The following is a 17,975-nucleotide window of genomic DNA, read 5'->3' as shown; positions in this document are numbered from 1 at the left end:
CGAAACAAGATTAAGCCGTAGCGCTGGTGTTGGGGCAAAATGTCTATCATAGCATACTGTATTGCTTATGTCCTTCATTTTCCCGGTTTGTGTAGAAAGCAGGACATTAAACACCATTTTATTTCCGAACACCCAATACCACTTGTCACTAGGCTTCTTTGTTTAAGAAATAATATCCCGTTGATCATATAAATTCAAATCTTATAACATATATTTGTTAATTCTTTTAATCTTAGTATTAAAGGTGATTATTTTTTAGTTACTATATAATGCGGGGGGGGGGGGGGGCAAATGGTTAACGCGCGTTGTATATCATAAGGTCTGTCATTGAGTTAACTGACGTGGTTTGGATTTCCCGGTTGTACGAGACAAGGAGTAGGGTCGCCTGTCCAACCTCGTGGATTTTCTGCGGGTCCTCCAGTTTCCTGCCACTGCTAAAGACCCTTACGCTCAAGCAAGTTAGTGAAATAAAATTGAACCATATCATTATGTTAGCCCCGAAATGACCCCTCTCTCCCTCTCTCTCGCTCTCTCTCTCTCTCTCTCTCTCTCTCTCTCACACACACACACACACACACACACACACACAATATAATACGTCTCTAATATGAGCAAAAAACACCCTAAAAAAACTTTCTTAGATGTTAATGGATTAAATAGATAAATCTATGTAGATGATATATATAACACGCGTGCTACTTGTCCTGCAGTTTTGTTATATCCTACAGTTATCACAAAACTCACGTACGAATAAATATGTAACAATAAGCCAATTCGATTTTCATTTAAATTACTTTTATGTCTAACAGTGATTTTACTAATAGATAAACATTCACTTAAACGGGTAAGACTACCAATTAATTATGTAATTAGTATGACATTAATTTATGTAAGATTCACTTAAACGGATAAGACTATTAATTAATTATGTAATTAGTACGACATTAATTATTATATGACTCACTTAAACGGGTAAGACTATCAATTAATTATGTAATTAGTACGACATTAATTATTATATGATTCACTTAAACGGGTAAGACTATCAATTAATTATGTAATTAGTACGACATTAATTATTATATGACTCACTTAAACGGGTAAGACTATCAATTAATTATGTAATTAGTACGACATTAAGTATTATATGATTCACTTAAACGGGTAAGATCATCAATTAATTAAGTAATTAGTACGACATTAATTAGTATATGATTCACTTAAACGGGTAAGCTTTAAAAATAATATCCATTCTGACAGCCACTGAATATCATTGTTATATATGACTTGTGCAAAATTTGATAACAGAAAGAAGGACCTATTAATAAATAAGGGTTTCGTTTAGATGAACTAGATTATACAATGTCTAGGCTTTATAGTACAGCCCTTACTATAAATTAATTATTTAATTGGTACGACATTTATTATATGATTTGTAAGATGTTTATATAATATTCAACCACTACGACCGACTGAGATAGAACACTGTATGGTGGTACGCTAGATAACACAAGGACGTTATTCCCGATAAATGTATATAGGTCAATTTGTAACCGACAACCCATAATACAACGACATGATATTATCACAAGTTAGATAAGAGGGTCGTTTTTACATTATTTGTAGGTTGCAAAAATGGCAACAATCAAAGTAGCAGACGACGAAGGAGGAACTATTACATTTATAGATGTTGATGGGAAAAGATTCCCAAACTTTAATATCAGTGCTGCGCGGGGCATCCCGGATTTTAAACTCAGGAATGATGATGTTTTTCTTATTGCATATCCTAAATCGGGTAGGTTTATTATTAACTTGTATTCCCTTAGAGAGAGAGAGAGAGAGAGAGAGAGAGAGATTTTGGGTGTAACGTCTACTCGACACAAATTTCGGGACTAACATATGGTTTAATTTCATTTCAATAATTCGCTTGCGCGTAGGGGTCTTTAGCAGTGGGAGGAAACCGGAGGAACCGGAGAAAACCCACGAGGTTGGACAGACGACCCTACTCCTTGTCACGTACAACCGGGGATTCGAAACCACGGCAGTTGACTCAATGACAGGCTTTATGATACAGCCCGCACGTGCTAACTATTCGGCCATCCACCCCCTACCCCCCCCCCCCCCTTGCAAAGAATTCCCCTCGTAGAGCTAAAGTTAAAAGCGCATTTACTATCATACAATAAAGTAATTAAGATTCCCCAGCTTACAGCCCCGACAGTTGAAAATCTAAATAAGAGCTTGCAACGGCACCGCTATCCTTGCAAAATTCCACCCATATCACATTCGCTCGGTTGGTACAATAAAGTAAGACCTTAAACCACAATGTTATTTATCCTCCATTCACCAATCTGCCTGTGGCAGTAAAGTTATACGTTAAACCCCAATTTAAAAAAAACCCGCAGAAACTGACCTATTTCCGTCTATTCAACAGATTGTTCAAATCAAATCACTTTCACCAAATGGCCACTACCAAAACTCTGATTCTTTCTTAAAGTTTTAAATGTAGCAAGAGATGTGATTTTATACTTTCCAAATAAATTATTGAATAATATCTTTTAAAATATCCTAAAGGCAGTCATTGGATATGGGAAGTATGTCGAATGCTGTTTGCTGGCTCCACAGATTTAGATGTTATTGCTAAAGAATCGTATATGCTTGAACTGACCTCACATGATCTGATAGACCAACAAATGTCACCAAGAATTCTCAATACTCACCTACGACTCAACGAAATGCCCAAAGATTTCCAAACTCTAAAGAACAAGATTATCTACCTCCGAAGAAATTTGAAAGATGTTGCCGTGTCGTTCTTTAACCACACGAAGAAATTTAAGAATAATTACCAGTATAACGGTACTTGGAACAGTTACTTAAAGATGATTATTGAGGGAAAGGGTAAGTCAGCATTTATTTATTATCACGTTCGCTCGGGGAGTAATGTGCTCGACAACTAACCAAGACTTCCAGGTGGTGACCGAGAATTTGCTTCCATCCTGGTTTCACCTTTTTGAAGACTGGGTCTACTCTTTAGATGGAGAGAGAGAGAGAGAAGTTTAACGTCCACTCGACACAAATTAGGTCATTTCGGGACTAATATATATGGGTTAATTTTATTTCAATAATTTGCTTGCTCGTAGGGGTCTTTAGCATTAGGAAGTAACAGGAGACCCTGGATAAAATCCACGAGGTTGGACAGGCGACCCTACTCCTTGTCACGTACAACCGGGGAATCGAAATCAGCAGTCCTTTAGATATGACACAGACGAAGAACTGGGGTCCAAAGTACACCATTTGCAGAACGTAAAACAATCATGGCATCATTAGCCCACTGGGTGTAGAAAAGTAAGATGTCAAAGCCCATTTCACTTCGTGGTTCTCCAGATGAAGGTTCATGTTGCGACAATACCCCCCCCCCCCTCCGCCTCACACCCGTTACCACTTTTGCCTAGTTCTTGTGACAACTTTGACACTCGTAACGAGATATCTTATTACATGTTGTGAGAGCGCGACAGTTAACGCGATTTTCTATGTTACAGGTGTTCAAAGGTATTAGCTTATGAAGGCACGGGTTGTGCAGAAAAGTGGGAATTTAAATCGCATTTTATTTCATTTCAACTCCAACGACTTTAGAAAGAGCATCACACCTTTTTTTAGTATGTTTCCGTTATAATTTGTACAGAGTATCATAACAGTTCCAGTAACAAATTCATATTCCCATTTTGACATTAGTACCTGTTATTTTGAAAAGGATAAGCATACCCTCCGACATACTTGGATTCGTTACAACATACTTTCACCCCAACAACAATTACCTAACGTAATTTAATATGCATTGCATCTTTATCTCTCTTTCACTAGTGCATCTACAGTATTGTACGGAAGCGTTTTAGGGCTAAATAAATAATTAAACAATTCTCCTAATTGGGAGATAGTAACTTCTAAATAGGATATAGTAATGCCTAATTAGGAGATAGTGACGCCTAATTAGGAGAGAGTAACTCGTAATTAGGAAATAGTAACTCCTAATTAGGATATAGTAACGCTTAATTAGGAGATAGTAACGACTAATTAGGAGATAGTAACGCCTAATTAGAAGAGAGTAACTATTAATTAGGAAATAGTAATTCCCAATTAGGACCTAATATCTCTTAATTAGGACCTAATTTGTCCTGCCATAAATGCTTCACACAATTTGAAACATATCAGTTCAGGAGATAATAAGTTATAATTAAGACACACAAGTACTTAATTAACAAATGCTTTAAGATTTATTCGACCCTAATAATAGTCTTCATATTAGGAGGTGAAAAGTCCTAATAAGGAGATACAACCTCCTAATTAGGAGATACTTATTCGGAGATACTACGTCCTAATTAGGAGACAATAACTTGTAATTACGATACACTGGTGTCTAATTGGGCGATACAAAGTCCCAATTAGGACATATTTAGCAAATGGTTTACTAGGACTGAGTATCTCCCAATTACAACTTAATTTAATTTTTATTTTATTTTTGTGTATGACCCCAATACGCTTCCATAGTATTGCGCTGAAATTTTAATTGGGTTATGTTTTAAGCTTTCACGTTACCTTGTCCTCGTCAACTAGTGCAACTCGTGTGTTGCATTTGAATTATACACTGTGTATTATATAGAGAATCTCCTACGAGTCGATAAATTAAATTTCATTTATGACCCAATCCCTTCTTACGCGCACAAATAAATCAATATAGTTCTTTGTTATCGATTTCAATTGTACTGAACCTGATTACATTACGGCGTATTGATACATCATTTTTTGACAGCAATTCAACCATTGCAAAGTACTTTATATTGACCCAGTATTTCCATCAAGGTAAATTAAATAAAAATAGTTCATTTTTAATAAATAAAAAAGAAGTTACTTTTAATAAAAAAATGAACTGTTCTTTAAAATAAAAAAAAAGTAGTTCCTTTATAACTGACCAATCAAATTCATGTAAAGCGATATCTCCTAAGCAGTAGATTATGAAATTTATCACACAAGTGATATCTACTTTAGAATGTATTATTGGGTGACAAAAGGTCATAAACCATCATTTCATTTTAAACGAGTTGTTTTATCCTTTAAAGGGCTAATCCCGATAATTTTTTGGAGAATAAAACTGTTTAATTTTGTTTTAAAATTCCTTAAAATCCTCTACCTAAGGGCCGAGCAACTAAGTCAATATTTGTGATAAGTTTTCAAATAACTGAAACCCGTCGGTCTTCATTTGGAAATGGAGACCGGTGCCCCAAGCTGTATTATGCGGTGTCTAGATAAAACCAGACAATTTTTGTATAAAAATAATGTGTAGGTGAAATTTAAATTTCATTATCAAGTACAGCATTTGGGTCATTCACTGTATAGACCTCTCAATGAACGGGAATCGATTATCAGGTCTCCCAACGAAAAAATTGACCCAAATCTTAAAAGGGTTACGTGTCCGGATAAGCAGTTTTGACGGTCACGTCCAAACGACTCAATATTTTGAGCTGAAATTTTGAGATACGGCCAATATATCATTCCTCTATATTTTGGCGTTTAAATTTCATATATACTCAGACTTTTATTTTTGAGACTGTTCAAATAAGGGATAGTCCCTTTAAGTGATCTTGTCCTTGTCCGCTATGGACTTCTATACTTAACATTTTGGTGTAATAAAATGCACCTTAAAATCCAATCAACTTAAAGCGACTAAACCCTTTCGCTAATCCTTCGGGACGTTAAAATGAACAAAACCAGATCGACAAGCACATATTAATGTAATAGAAACACTCATGTGTAATGAAGCGCTATATAAATCGAACAATAATAATAATAATATGAATGTATATAAACCGATTTACATTTATTGTATTAATTGTAATATCTAATAAGTTTTGTTCACCGAAATACATGAGCTGTACAAGTATAAAGACAATCATTTGAGCTTTGTTAGTCCAGTCTAGAAGTCTACACTGCCGAAACATCTATGGCTTTATCAATACGAATATTTCTTCTTCTTTCAGTTGATTATGGATCATGGTTTGATTATGTGAAACACTGGGAAGAAGTTAAAGAAACTCACCCGGAACTACAAATATTAGATCTGACGTTTGAAGACATAAAAGAGGTGAACACACGTAGACCAAACCAGTTTAATATTTAGTACTTTGGGATATTTACCCATAAACAGCCACCCGAATGTCGTAACAGATGTTTTGTTTAACATTCCAAACTTCCAAATGTGGATTTAAGAGCTATTGAGAAGAGCAGCCAAGCCCCAAATGAATAGGTAGAAAAAGTTATAATTTTTCCCAATGAACAAATTTTCAAATGGTCGTGGCCATATCGAAACTGGGGTTTGGGTGGCCAAATGGTTAAAGAGTTCTCGTTGAATCAGAAGATCTGTCATTGAGTCAAGTGGCGTGGTTTCGATTCCCGGCTTGTACGTGACAAGGAGTTGGTCGCCTGTCCGACCTCGTGGGTTTACTCTGGATTCTCCGGTTTCCACCTCTGCGAAAGACTCCTAGTCGCAAGCGAATTATTGAATTAAATTAAACCATATCTCAATCCCAAGTTGACGTTAAACCCCGTCTCCCCCCCTCTCTCTCTCTGTCTCTCTCCGAAAGAACCCTTAGAAATTGAAATTCTAAGACGCAAATGGGTCCTCATGCATAGCGTATGCCCTAACTATTACAAACGATATCCACCAAATAACAGATAATTTAATTCAATCTACAAATTCAATTTTTCATGGCAATCTCGACACTCCCCTTTAACATATTTAATTTGTTTTTTTTTTTAAAAATCATTCTAGAACCCCAACAAGGAAGTAAAGAAAATTGCAGAATTTTTAGAAGTCCCATATAACGAAACATTAATTGATGATATAAACCAGCAATGTAGCTTCAAAAATATGAAGGCAAGGAAAGGTCTGTTGATGCCGACCGAGGATGGTGAATCTGTTATATACAGGAAAGGTAGGTCGAGAAGATACAATGTAACACGGTGTCAGACCACCATTACTATTAGTTCCTTTTGTTCCTTCTATTTGTAACTTTGCTAGCCCTTTGTTACACTTGTAGGTTCTTTGAATCGGTTCTGGATGACAACACTGGTTTAAACTTTATATAATACTTTGATTCTACTTTAAACATGGCATGTACAAGATTTCTTAAATAACACTTATTTATCAGGTTCCTTGACTTGTAGCAGCCTTGTTTCGAGCTCTGCTCTCTGACCTGGATTCGGTACCGGCGTGTCCCCCATCCCAACCAACTTACATGGCCCTGGTTCTAGCCTTAACTCAAGGAGTCCATGGCCTTCTCTGGCCCATCTCCTTTTCATTCATACTTATGAACCCTTTCTAGACAAAGGATGATCGAAGAGATTATCCAGCTGGCTATATTGCATTATATATACCAGATTAAACGTTCAGTGCAGATTGTTTAACAAGACATAGGACATTACATAAATCGGGCCAGCTATAAGTTTATATTATTTTAATGAATAATGCGTGCATTCTGGAAAAGCATGGATGTCAATAGCCGACATAAAGCTATTTTAATCAATTCTGCTTTCATGTGTCAAGATGGTACGTGACTATCACCAACATCTGCCATCATATAACACCCCCACCCCCTTGGTGTCTAATCATAGAAAAGTGGTTTCAATACAATTTCTCCTAGATTTTGTTGAATATTCACGATTTTGTGGCGACAATGAAATGGTGCTTAACTTTCCACTATTATGTACCAATTGGAACAAAGAAGGCCGATAGCGACACCCTTTTTTGGAATTCCAACTGTCAAGTGTTGTTTTAAGTGCACGTCAACATCAGCATAACTCGGCTTTTCGTTCCAGCCTAGCGGAAGGATAATTGAGTCAAGAAGTCGCTTACGTTGGAATGTTAACTTGTATCTCAAGTGTCAACGGTGAATCACATACCGTCCCGATGCACGATCTTTTGTAGAAAATGTTAAACCCAACTAAAATTGGCTCAAAGGAAAATTAGTACCAGGCGCCAAACGTTTAGTTAAAAAGAAGCACGAAAGTTGTTTCCCTTCATATAAAAGCCCATGTTTGGTGGGTTAGGTTTAAATATTTAGGTCAACTGCTGATATGGTCGAAGCTCACGAGAAGTAAACCAGGCTAGCGCTAACCCTACACCTGGTCATAACTCTTGGCCACTATATCGCCAACAATTACCTGCCCTAATACTATTTACATCTGGTGAAATCTGCAGTTGGCCTTGATATTTAGACCTAACCCTCTTTAGAGTCCCCTCATGACAACCCATGAGAGATGGAAGTAGGTTAACAGTGGATGGAAACGATGCTGTCCGCATAGCGTATATCAGTTTATAAGCCAGGCTGGTATAGCAAATTAGAAACGTTAACCCGCTTTTCGCTTTTATTTCATTTCATCTGCTGGTTCTATGTCTAAATGTCTAAAACTGTAACATATTATACGTCATACCCACCCACAACCATCTGTTATGTTTGTATATTATTCCAGTCTTTATTAGCTCGGTCGGTGTAGAACAGTAGGACGTTAAACCCCATTTCTGTTCATTTTATTTTGTTTGTTATTCAGGAGATGTTGGTGATTGGATGAATTGGTTTACAGTAGCCCAAGATGAATGGTTTAATAGCGTTTATCAGGACAAAATGGCCGGGTCTAAGTTAAAGTTTAAATACACACTATAGACAATAGGTTGACTAATCAGACTGAAATAATCAGTCAATAATTCAGTTAAAGTCGCGTTACGTCATTTATATTTTACGCTAAGATTTCAAATATGTTGATTATTTAACATTTAATTAAGGAAACAAAATCAAAATATCAACGCTAGATAATCAGATTTTTTTTTTTTTTTTTAAAAAAGGCCTGTCAATAAATTTCGCGGATAACAAACTACCGACGGACTTATTACATAACGAGTAGCATAGATCGATGAAATTTTAATTCCACTTATCATTGTAAATACGTAAATACCGAATGGAATTGAACCATTTTGAGACTGTTACTCCTATTATAGATTCATCTTTCACAACATTGTAGTTTGCATGCGATTCTATGGAGCTAAGATGATCCATCGGGACTTTAACATGTATTATTATGCAAAGATCTGAAAGAAAATCGATATATTGACTCAAATATATATTTCCACAATCTTTTGTAAATCAAAAAAAAATATATGAATGGATGTATTGATATAAATACCTTCTGCATTAATGAAATATTAATACCTATATAGAATCAGATATTTTATTTTACAAACCTGTATTTTTGAATTATTGATCTATAGTTTATACACTCAAAAAAGAAAAAAATATCCCGGTTGTGCGTGACAAGAAGTAGGGTCGCCTGTCCAACCTCGTGGGTTTTTTCCGTGTTAGACCCACGGGTAAAGAACCCTAAGCAAAAGCTTATTTATTGAAATAAAAATGTACATAGTTTGTTTCGATAGAGGTTAAATATCTTTCTGTCTCTCTCATTATCCCGGTAGGTGAAGAAAATAGGGACGTTAAGAGTCCAATTCATTTCTATTTTCGCTACATTCCTTCTTTAAAATTTGGCTTTAAAAATTACTAAACCATAACCGACACAAACACAAAACGTTTTAAAAATGAAAAAAAAAGAAAGTAATGAACCATATGCGGTTATGGGAGAAAATCGATAATATACTCTTCAAAAAAAGTAGGGTAGGGGATATTGAAATGCAAATACCTATGCAGGTTGTGATATGATAAATAGTCATGGACACATGATATGCTTTGTATTTTACAAACCTGTATTCTTTAATTATTGACGTAAAGTTTATATAATTTATTATCTTTACGATATATTATTTTAAAAGTTGTTTCTATTTCGTCGACTTCTAAGTTAAATGTCCAATACCGCATGTCAACGATTTAAGGGTGTGTTGTTTTGTGTGCCACTTCGAATAGATATTAAAAGTTGCAGATATATATGTTATTTGCAGGTTGTGATATGATAAATAGTCATGGACACATGATATGCTTTGTATTTTACAAACCTGTATTCTTTAATTATTGACGTAAAGTTTATATAATTTATTATCTTTACGATATATTATTTTAAAAGTTGTTTCTATTTCGTCGACTTCTAAGTTAAATGTCCAATACCGCATGTCAACGATTTAAGGGTGTGTTGTTTTGTGTGCCACTTCGAATAGATATTAAAAGTTGCAGATATATATGTTATTTTAGACGGATCGGCTGTCTTACAGTATGTCAGTATTAGAATCTGTGTTACAATTCTGAAAAAATAACGTTGGAGATTCGGGTACTACTGACTAAAACAGGGGTTGTCTGACTCCAGACTGGACATCAACAATACACGCACTCGTAGCCTTATTATCTCCCCTAATCAAGTCTGGAGAAGGGGTGGTACATTCTGCAATGTCGCGTTACAAGCACTCTTACCAACTAAACCAAAACAAAACGTAGCATTAACAGAATTTATCTTCTTAAATAATCTTCTTGAAATTGTTAATAATAAAATATGATTCAATACACATTGTCTATAATTTGTTACCCTGTTACCTTTCTATTCCTTCGGATAGGACGAAAATTGACGCCCCGTGTACAAGTGGGCGTACACATAAAAGAATCCTTGGCAATTGGAATCTTTTGAGGAATAGTCAGAAACGCTGCTGTATGGCGTTTGGCCGTATTAATTGCTATTATTGCATCCCAATTCGTGTTTTTAATTCCGAATTTTATGGAAAATATTAAGTTACAGGTTTAGAACTTTTAATATAGGTTCAGACATACCATAATTGAACTGTATTAAAACTCAAACGTTAATGCAGGTCCCAATTTGAACAGTATTACTCAAACGTTAAAATAGGTTCGCACATACCATAATTGAACTATAATAAAACCCACACGTTCATGCAGGTTCCACCCAACATAATATATTAGAACTGTATTAAAACTCAAACGTTAATTCAAAGGTTATTATAGGTTCCAACATACCATATTTGAACTGTATTAAATGGTTTAAAGACTAGGGTCGTCTATCCAACCTGATGGGTTTTCTCTGGGTGTTCTCCAACAGCTAAAGAACCCTACGTCTTCACGAATTTCTGAATTAAAACAATGAAACCATATGTTAGTCACGGAATGACCTAGTTTGTATCGAGTGGGCCTTACGCCCCATATCTCTCTTTCTCCCTCCCACAAATTAAATAGTCATCATTGCTGAATCTGTATGAAAGGCGAAAAAGTTAAATGCACGACAGTTGTTGATATCCCATGCTATAATGCAGTAAAACCATTTAAGTTTAGATCTTATGTTTATATATTCATTTTAGTATAAAAGTTATTGTTCAGTATAATATCGTTGTAAAACACTTTATGGAAGACTCTTCAACATGATCTGTACAATATATAAAACATGCGTTGATAGAAGGAAGTCGTCATAATCTGTATACAGACTGAGATACCATTCTTCAAGATGCAACTCCTTTTATGCATGCTTGCTTTGGCTGGTGAGTTGTGGTTTAATTTTGTTACATGAAGTGTGGAAAGGAAATGAAATGGATTTTAACTTCCTACTGTTAATGCTCTGACTGGCTAAATGAAGACGGAAGAAAGGTGGGAGAGGAGTAACGAAACGAGAGTTGGCTGGTTAGGTCTGTAACCATATGACGGCATGTTCGAACACTTCGTTTGGCTGTGTCAAATAATTTAATTCTTACACATGGCATTGTGTGCTTACCTCTCATTATACCAAGCCATAAATGGGTACTGATAGGATTGTGCAAGGCATAAGTAATGAAGTACATAATTTTTATATCATAAATATGACTGTTTCCGAAAATAATTCTTGAAATATAAAACATTCTCCCAGATATGCCCCAGATATGGTCATCATCCTCCCCAAACCTTGCAATAGCGGGATATACAGTTACTGATTTCTATATTTTTATGTTTCAGGAATTGCCTCTAGTGAATTATCACAGAGAATTATTGGGGGAGTGAACGCCTATGCTGGACAGTTCCCATGGCAAGTGTCTCTCCAGAGAAGTTCTGGTAGCAGCTGGTCTCATATCTGTGGTGGAAGTTTGATTTTCAGCAACTGAATTTTAACAGCTCCCCATTGTGTTACTCCCACCAGGTTTAATTTATTTCTATACATTATCTTCAAATTCCATCGAAACAGTATACACTAAAGTCAATAATTGCCATGTAATGTAATTAAATTAATTATTTAAAGGAGCTAAATCGCTAATATTTGGGACCTAGAGCTAAATCGCTAATATTTGGGACAAAGAAATTGACACAAATGGGTCGCAACGCATATAATAATGAAATATGAATGTATATAAACTGAATTACATTCAATCGTTTCTGTTTTTGCTGTAAATTCTAATCAGTTATGTTCGGCGAAATACACCAGAAGTCTCAATCGAATGGCTATCTCTAGCGTCTGGTTATTGCGGTCTACACCAAAAGTATTTATTGCGCATACTCCCCAGATAAGAATATGTGGTCACCGTTTGACATGACTTGTGGAATATGTCTAGCCTCGTTCTTCGAGTCCCTTGTTACAAATGACGCTGAAACACATTATGGTACACGATTGGTGTACCAGTGGTAAACCGTTCATTTTGTCTTAAATATTGGATATCAGAAGTCCGTCTTTTCCCGGTAAGATCACAACACCAATGTTGATTTAAATTGACAAATAATTCGTGTTTTCAATGTTGAAAACTTTGGATGATATTGAGTTAGAGACTTAGTTACTTTAACATTTAAAGAAGAGAACAAAATGAAACATCAACGGAGATAATATCCGTGCATTGATTCAATCGAACTGAATTGGGGCCCATCAAAAGATTTTCACGAAAAGTATAGGGGGCGCTTGATTTCCTGTTGACATCGTTTCAATTCATCACATCTTTCTAAATGCTTAAAGTGAAGGAATCATTTTCAGACTCTTTTTCCTTTCACAATTTCGTAGTTGGTAAATATTACGGGGATATTAGCCTCCTTGGTAATAACACCGTAACCATAGAAGCAAACCAAATCCCATCTATTTCCCTAAACATGAGCAAACTACCACCTTCAGTTCATTCTATTTTCCCAATGTTTCATTTTCAAAGCGATTGGCAACAATTTTTAAATACATTTTGCTAGATATCGTGGTAAACTATTGATCACTCTTCACCTTTTCCTGACTTTCGGATTTTTTTTATTTCTTGCTATTTTTAATAATCTTACCCAGGTATTAACTGAACCTGTTTTAATTTCATGTTGTCAGTCCCGGGTCATACCGAGTTGTTTTTGGTGAACACAGACTTAACAATGATGATAATTGATAATACAGAACAGACTATCTACATCAGTTCTATTGTAAACGTAAGTAATTTTATAATTTATTATTCTAGTCGTAGGTATGGATAAAAAAATTAGCTTCGCAAAACTCTTAAAATGAAAAGTGATGTCAGGTCAGTAAGCAGCGAACAAAATACACTGCCTTACACATGACACTTGCTACCGGTTAGAATTAAAACAAATATCAATTTATAATTCACCATGATAATGTATAGCATCCCAACTACAGTGGTAATGCCAATGGATATCCTAATGATATTTCTGTTATGAGACTTTCATCCAATGCCAATACCGGAAGGTCAGCTGTAAGTACCATCAGCCTCGCTTCCTCTGGATCCAGTTTTATAGGCCAGAAATGTACCCTTAGTGGAAATGAAATGAAATGAAATGGGGTTTAACGTCCTACTGTACTGCTCATAAACTGGGCTAATGAAGACGGGCATGCAACATACAGTGTGCTATGAGGGAAATTTTGCCCGGGCAGCGGCGCTACGGCCTACTCTTATATCGAATTCCAACTGCCAAGGGATCTTGTACGTGCACGCCAATGTGTACCCGGGACCTCGGTATTTCGTCCCATCCGAACGACTAGACAGCTGTCCTTGTCAGGCCCTCCGTCCTGCATGAACTTTCTCGGCCAATGCAGGGATCGAACATCCTACCTCCAGGCTAGCGAGCCAGCGTCTTACCCACTTTGTCACGCGATCCCCGTACCCTTTGTGGATGGGGCAGAACATCTGGTACGTACATCAACTTGATTATATTAATTGGGCCCTATATGTCTATATCGTGGGTTCTAACCTGCTATGTATTATGTTATTAAATTGCTATGGACTCTAATAAATAATTGTTTTTGCCCGCGGTGGCTCAGTGAGTAAGGCATTGACTCGCTAATCTGGAGGTCTTCTGTCCAATTCCTGTGTTGACCGAGGAAGTTCGTCGGGATTTCCCGGTGTGGTTCCCCCTTGTCGTTAGTGTAGGACGGTGGGCCTGGCAAGGGATAATGTATAGTCGTCCGGATGGGACGAAAAACCGAGGTACCGTGTACACATTGGCGTGTGCGTAAAAGAACCCATGGCAGTTGGAATTCGATATAAGAGTAGGCCGTAGCGTCGCTGTCCGGGCATAATACCCCTCATAGCACACTGTGTGGCGTATGCCCATCGTCATAAGCCTAGTCGGCACAGAACAGCAGGACGTTAAAGCTACAATTTCATATTTTCTAAGAAAGTCAAAACATAATTATTTCTATGTCTTTTGCTCAATAGGTTGTCAACTCACTATTATACGATCATAGTTATCATTCTCACACTCAAAAATGTTTAACACCGGAAATAATAACACAATTACCTCCTAATTACCTCCCTTGTTTTTCTATTCCCTGCCATGGAATAGCTATCTGCAAACGTTTGAATTTGAAGTTGAAAATGATATTTTTGCCAATTTCTCAACTGGCAATAGTGAATTATAGGATTAATAGAATTATTCTTTAACATTGTAGGACTGTTTATAGATACCATGTATTATTTTAATACATTTTTAAAATATAACTTAAAAATATGAAATTGTAGCTTTAAGCCTCATTTCGTTAGATATATTTTGTTGGGGTTTTTTTTGCCAGGCGGTAGCAGTTTACCAAACACTCTTCAATACGTTGCTATGAATCAAATCTCAAACAGTGACTGTGCAAGTAGTTGGGACAGTTCTATCAACAGTGGACATATCTGTGTTGATGAGCCTAACAAATCAGCCTGTAACGTAAGTTCCCTTTCTAAAATGTTTGCCTTCGTATATCTTCCATGGTAAATACAGTTAAATCAAGCTAGATTAAACTAAATTACATGTTTTAACTTCAGGGTGTTAGTTGCATAGCATTTTTCCTTAACTATAGGGGAATGCAATATACTTTGTAAGTTGCATGGTATTTTGCCTTAACAGCAAGGGAATGCAATATACTTTGTACATGCAGAGTGATAGTTACATACTATTGTGTTAACTGCAGATTGATAGTAGTAGAATACTATTTTCACCGTAGAGTACTGTTAACACAATATTTGCTTTAATTGCAGGGTGATAGTGGTGGACCAATGGTCTGTAATGGTGTTTTAGCTGGTGTTACATCATGGGGCGCATCAGGTTGTCCTTGTACATACCCCAGTGTTTATACCCGTGTATCTGAATATCTCACCTGGATCGCTTCTATTTAAGTATGGTGTTAGCTGAGAAGCCTGTATTTAATATGTAAATTGGTATTTATCGTGTAGTAGTAGCACAACCTACAATAAAATGATTTAAAATACAGATGTGACGTCACCCTTTGATGTTGGCATACCATTATTTCAAATAATTGTACGGGCAACTTGCCAATCGTACCTTGTCAAATATTAGACTCGAGTGACGTATTTCACTGTAAACGCACGTGCGGAGTGTCTGTATTTTAAGATGTTTAATGGTCTCGAGCTGAGACATTGCGTAATATATTGTAAAAACACTCGGACCTGACGGTCCTCTTGTTGTTACAATATATTACTTAATGTCTCGCTCTCGACCATTAAACAATACATAAATCCCCCCGCTCTGTTTAATTATAAAACGTTAATGTAAAAGTATTATAGTAAAAATATTGACTGATATTAATAACCTTTATTGGCAAATAAAGTGAAATGCAATGGGGTTTAACATCCTATACTGTTCTGCTCTGACTGGGCTAATGAAGCTTAGTATACACCACACAGTGTGCTATGATTCAAAATTTTGTCCGGACAGTGGCTCTACGGCCTACTATTATATCCAATTCCCACTGCCAAGAGATCTATTGTGTGCACGTCAATGTGTACACGGAACCTCCGTTTCTCGTCCCATCCGAACGACTATACTTTATCCCTTGTCAGGCACCCCGTACTGCGACACTGATAGGGGGGGGGGGGGACAGCACCGGTAAAATCTGTATTAACGACAATGCAATATATATGGCAAGATCAAACAGGGGCAATCATCTGATGGTGAAAAAGAGGTTATTGTCTGACAGTCAGATTTCCAAACAGAGGGAATCATCTACAAATAACTATTCCCTTTAAAAATATATCTGGGAATAAACACAAAAAAATAATATTGAACACAATTACTATACTATTCAAAAAAAGTAGGGGATATTTGATTTTTAAGTGTTATTAAAGTCACCTAATGAAACTGACGAAGAAACAAATGATCGTTAGACTAAGTAAGGCACAGACTGACCATTATAAGGGTAAAATGATACCCGGGGTCAAACAGCAAAGTTACCACAGCATCACAACCAAGTCAGTAACGGGTAAATCCTCCTCTGTTTGCCAAACAAGCATTGATCCGACGTGGCATACTCCTAATGAGACGTCTAAGGTCATTTTGGTCCAGATTGTCCCATTCCTGTTGCAACGCAGCAGCAAGTTCTTGGACATTGGCAGGACGTTGTTGACGTTGACGTAACCTCTGTCCAAGCATGTCCCAGACATGCTCGATGGGGGAGAGGTCGGGACTCAGTGCTGGCCAAGGTAATGTGGTGATGTTCTGTTGTTGGAGGTAACCTGTAACGATCCTGGCCCTGTGACATCTTGCGTTGTCATCCTGGAAGATGAAACGGCGGCCATGACGTCGTGCGAACGGCACAACATGGACTGCCAAGATGTTGTCCCGGTAGTACTGGCCTGTAACACGCCCTGCAACAACATGTAAAGCCGTTCTTCCAGCAACAGTGATGCCTCCCCACACCATAACAGAACCACCCCCAAATCGATCATGTCTGATGACGTTAACGTCTTGGAAGCGCTCGTTTCGACGACGCCACACCCTCCTACGTCTGTCCAAAAAATCAACAGTGAACCTTGACTCATCTGAAAACATCACATTGCTCAAGCGTCGATTATCCCAGTGTTGACGATCCCTACACCAATGACGTCTTGCCTGAATGTGATGATCTCTCAAACAAGGGATCACGCGAGGACGTCGGGCGCGAAGGTGACCCCTATGCAGTCGATTCCGAATCGTCTGGCCACTCACTCTCACACCAGTGTCTGTTTGAAGACGAGCGCTGATCTGATTTGCTGTGATGACACGATTTCTCAAGGCCAAGGTACGGATAAATCGATCCTGGGCTTGAGTTGTCGCCCTTGGTCGACCTGAGCGTGGTCTGTCCTGTACAGATTGTGTATCACGGTATCTGGACCATAGCCTGCTTATGACAGACTGAGAAACATTCATCATCCGCGCCACAACCGCCTGTGTTGTGCCGATCTGTAGCATGCCAAGGGCACGTAACCTTTCATTTTGGGTAAGCCGACGCATATCAAAATTTGTTTTCTGGTCACTAAAACAATTAAACTGGTGTTTCCACCCTGGAATTCAATGCCACAATGACTGTAACATTCAAAGTCAGAGTCGTGCAAATCTTGGGTTGGACCCCCATGATGATCCCAAGCATCACCTGCATTCCATGCGGTAGCTATTGGTGCGTTTGGGCGTCACATGTAACTGGGAATGTTTCTTCTGTTAGGTTCTATAGTGACTTTTTTCGTAGTCATTTGCATATTTTAGTATTATGCCCCCAAAATCAAATATCCCCTACTT

At 37.2% G+C, this 17,975-nt stretch overlaps 1 protein-coding gene and 1 long non-coding RNA gene across 2 annotated transcripts; both read left to right on the top strand.

The window, feature by feature from the left end:
• Positions 1-810: 810 nt before the first annotated feature.
• Positions 811-9,981, top strand: LOC126825684 (sulfotransferase 1B1). The gene is made up of 6 exons (XM_050555450.2): positions 811-844; positions 1,627-1,795; positions 2,572-2,895; positions 6,030-6,133; positions 6,821-6,983; positions 8,599-9,981. Exons 2-6 carry the CDS (start codon positions 1,636-1,638, stop codon positions 8,709-8,711), a joined length of 864 nt encoding a protein of 287 aa, XP_050411407.1. The 5' UTR covers positions 811-844; positions 1,627-1,635; the 3' UTR covers positions 8,712-9,981.
• A 2,133-nt stretch (positions 9,982-12,114) lies between these two features.
• LOC126825696 (uncharacterized) lies at positions 12,115-15,686 on the top strand. Its single transcript, XR_007682124.2, has 4 exons — positions 12,115-12,153; positions 13,300-13,397; positions 14,995-15,131; positions 15,443-15,686. It is a non-coding gene; the product is annotated as an uncharacterized LOC126825696 (long non-coding RNA).
• Positions 15,687-17,975: the final 2,289 nt, after the last annotated feature.

This window comes from Patella vulgata, chromosome 6 (genome assembly GCF_932274485.2).
Source record: "Patella vulgata chromosome 6, xgPatVulg1.2, whole genome shotgun sequence".
In the NCBI taxonomy this organism is placed as follows: Eukaryota; Metazoa; Mollusca; class Gastropoda; family Patellidae; genus Patella; species Patella vulgata.
This window is presented reverse-complemented; position numbering and strand designations above follow the sequence as displayed.

Bases quoted from the DNA above. Each gene is read 5' to 3' on its own strand.
- LOC126825684 (XM_050555450.2), top strand. From the start codon at position 1,636: ATGGCAACAATCAAAGTAGCAGACGACGAAGGAGGAACTATTACATTT. The intron at 1,796-2,571 runs GTAGGTTTATTA...AATATCCTAAAG, and splicing joins TATTGCATATCCTAAATCGG to GCAGTCATTGGATATGGGAA. The intron at 6,984-8,598 runs GTAGGTCGAGAA...TTTGTTATTCAG, and splicing joins ATCTGTTATATACAGGAAAG to GAGATGTTGGTGATTGGATG.